We start from the raw sequence: 3698 nt of genomic DNA, 5'->3' as shown, positions 1-3698 counted from the left end.
TTTTTCGGACAGGGTTTCTCTGTGAAGCCCTGGCCATCCTGGAACTCACTCTGTAGACAGGCTGGCCTGAACTCAGAAATCTGTCTGCCTCTGCCTCCCAAGTGCTGGGATTAAAGGCATGTGCCACCACCGTCCGGCTGATATAAAGTATTATTAACATCTATAGCCACTGCATTAGGCACTGTATATAACTACTTATTGTATGTATGTATGTATGTATGTATGTATGTATGTATGTATGTATTTGGGGGAGGTGATCTCAGATGGAGTTCAGAGGACAACTTGTGGAAGCTGGTTCTCTTTTCCTACCATGTAGATCTTAGGGATTGAACTCAGGCTGCCAGGTTTGGCAGCAAGCACCTTTACACGCAGAGTCATCTCACTGGCCCAAATACAGAGATGGTTTAAAGCATGGAGCGGGAAGGAATGCACATATGAGCAGGGCGCACATAAGCATCACTCCTGTGAAGGACTGACCGATGCCTCATCCTTTACTGAGTCATTCTGATCTCTACAGGAGGCCCTATAGGCAGCTAATGTGTGTGTGTGTGTGTTATACACGTGTATGCAGATGAACACCCACGAAGAGGCTAGATAGGGATGCTGGTGTCCATGGCATTTCCTTTTGCCTCCCACTGAACCTAGAACTCATCATTTTAGCTAGGCTGCCTGGTCAGCAAGTTTCTGGGACTTACTTGTTCCCTAGTTCTAGGGTTTTGGGCATGCTTGGCTGCTCCTGGCTTTTCTGTGAGGATCAGAACTCAGGTCCTCATGCTGGGCATCAAGTGTTCTTATCACACTGATTTCCTCAATTCCAGCTCTGATAATTCTTAATCGCCTATCTGAGCCTCAGATCTCATTAAAAGTAAAAAAAAAAAAAGACTAGAAATGTGGGAATAAACCTAATAGATGAGCTCAGCTGGGGCCTGATGTCTAAGAAGCAATCGATAGATGCTTGCTTTTATCATTACTCTTTTCAAAGACCTGCAGTCCTTTAGTACACCAGGTAGCAAGTGGGCCGAGGAATGGGCCTGATGTACATACAGGGTCGGGCATGGGGGTCCTGGCTCCCCTGGTTTCCTGCACTCCTGGCCCTGCTGAGTGCCGGTACCTGCACAATCTCCAGCATTTCACTGCGGCTGATGTAGCCATTGCCGTCCAGGTCGTACATGCTGAAGGCCCACTTGAGCTTCTGTTCCAGCTTGCCCCGAGAGGTCACGCTCAGGGCGATGATGAACTCCCTGAAGTCGATGGTGCCATCGCTGTTGGTGTCGAAGGTGCGGAAGACGTGTTCGGCGAACTTGGAGGCATCGCCGTAGGGGAAGAAGTTGGCGTAGATCTTCTTGAATTCGTCCACGGTCAGGTGGCCGGTGGGACAGTCCTTCAGGAAGCCCTTGTACCACTCCTGCAGCTCGTGGTCGGTGAACTCCGTGTGTTCCCGCAGGTCCTGAAGCACCTCGGGACGCAGTTTGCTGTTCTGCTTACCCATGGCGACTGGCAGTGGGGACTAAACCTGCAAGGCAAAGACAGGAGGTGAGCTGTGGGTGCCTGGGACCAAAGTCTGGCTTCCTATCACACCCTACCACCAAGCTGGCTAAGCCACGTCCCCTGCATGTCCAGTGCCATCAGCTACAGCAGTGGTTCTCAGCCTTCCTAAAGCTGCAACCCTTTGATACAGTTCCTCAATGTTGTGGTGATCCCCCAACCATAAAGTTATTTTTGTTGCTACTTCCTAACTGCTGTGGTTTTCGAGATCATAATGTAAATACCGGATATGCAGGATGGTCCTAGGTGACCTCCCCCCCCATGCCCTATGGTGGAAAGGGTCATTTGATCCCCAAAGAGGTTGTGACACACAGGTTGAGAACTGCTAGGCTAGAAGAACTTAAGACCATGACAGCGCAAGCTCTGACTTTTAGAGTTTCCTGGATGGCTCTTGTCAGGAGGTACTAAATGGTTCTACACAACATGGCAAAACCCAGAACACTCCAAGAAAGGACAGAAAAGGATATCTTTTTATGGCTAGGCATGGTCTACTTGGAGCATGCATGCAGAATCAGAGTGTAAGGGTACAGGGAGAGGCAAGCTAAAAATCAGCGGAATGAGGCATGGTCAAATGCCCAGGAAGGGTTACACAAGGGTCAGGATTGAGACAACCCCCTCACCTCACCGGCTTGGGTCTCATGGACCCAATCCAGACTCTTTTCTTTGAACAACTAGTTCTTTTTTCTCTTGGGGGACCCGGTGTGTTTGTTTGTTTCCTTGTCACACATACATTTGCTGATGCTGCATAGTAAATAAATCATGCTTGGGCATGCGGATGTTGGTGGTTCATGTCCCTACCTAACACAGTGAGGTTAAATTTATAAGCAGATTGACACCCATCCTGAGTGGACTCAGGGATGCTGCCGAAGATCAGGAACGTGGCTTTAGCCTCTCAAAGTTTCACTTCATTTATCAGCAATCCAAATTTTATAAATGACATTTATCAACCCCATTCCTACCCAGATTTCTGGGTAAATCTGGGTAAGTAGGGTTCCATGGGAACTCAGGCATTAAACAATCTTTGAAGCATATTGACAGGGGGCTTCTAGACCCCTAAGACCTCCCTTTTCCCCTCCACATAATTGACTGGGAGAAGTTACCAGCACACACCATGCTGTTTTTATCCCTAGAAGAGAAGTACCTGGAAACCTTTGGGGAGTCCCCGCTCTTTATTATGCCTCTGAGATATTGCTCTGGCAGGGAGATCTAGAATTAGCATCGATCGGTCAGTGAATGTCGATATAAATGTTAACAGCTGAAACAGGCCCCCATGGAAATCCAGGAGTGTGCTCCACTGGAAAGCACACCCCACTGCAGTCTCCCACAAGGCCATGTGTGAGACCCTGCAGTGATCGGCCACTGGACATTAATACTCATTCACTTCGCTACCTCAATTTTGTCTTCTTTCTTTCACAGTAACACACGTGCAGAGCTCAGTTATTTTTGAAGCATATAGAAGAATGAGTGTGGGTGGGTATCCTCTACCCAAGTCCCAAAAGAAACCACTTGGAACTGCTTGGAGGCTTATGAATTCTAAGCACTAGGTGCTGGATCCTGTTAAGGGAGACGAGACATGCGCTCAGTATTACTTGCTACCTCCCCTGTCTCCTTCACCTCTTTCCCAGGCTCTTAGCTTTCTATGTACGTATTTTATTTACTTATCTACACGACTACGAGATATTTAAAGTTCCTTGTCCAACACAGATGTATGGCAGCTTGATATTGCCTTTCACAGCACACATTTACTTATCTAAACACATCTTCCCCTGTAGAAAAAAACCAACTCAAATGTCCACAGTATTCTGATCAGAAGTATCAGAAGTAATCAACTGAGCTAGCCTGGTGCCACACAACTGTAATTCCAAAACTGGAGGGTGGAGGCAGGAGGATCAGGAGTTCAAGGTCATCCCTGACTATATAGCAAGTTCAGGACCAGCCTGGTCTCAAAAAATTTTATTAAAAGAGAGAGAACAAGCAGGCTAGTAGTGGTGCATGCCTTTAACCCCAGCATTCAATGACAGGAGCAGACAGGAGTTCAAGGAAGGCTAGCTTGGGCTACAGAGCAAGTTCTAGAATATCCAGGACTATACAGAGAAACCATATCTCCAACACACAGAGAGAGAGAGAGAGAGAGAGAGAGAGAGAGAGAGAGA

The 3698-nt window shown here is 47.5% G+C and overlaps 1 protein-coding gene across 2 annotated transcripts in view; it reads right to left on the bottom strand.

Moving 5' to 3' along the window:
* Hpcal1 (hippocalcin like 1) overlaps positions 1-3698 on the bottom strand; it is a 104957-nt gene that overhangs the window by 5477 nt on the left and 95782 nt on the right. For both annotated transcript variants that reach the window (XM_031355247.1, XM_031355248.1), the window contains exon 3: positions 1112-1513. In XM_031355247.1, the coding sequence (XP_031211107.1) occupies positions 1112-1489 (378 nt within the window). In that variant the 5' untranslated portion in view covers positions 1490-1513. The remainder of the gene's footprint in view (positions 1-1111; positions 1514-3698) is intronic.

Source organism: Mastomys coucha, unplaced genomic scaffold (genome assembly GCF_008632895.1).
Source record: "Mastomys coucha isolate ucsf_1 unplaced genomic scaffold, UCSF_Mcou_1 pScaffold6, whole genome shotgun sequence".
NCBI lineage: Eukaryota > Metazoa > Chordata > Mammalia > Rodentia > Muridae > Mastomys > Mastomys coucha.
This window is presented reverse-complemented; position numbering and strand designations above follow the sequence as displayed.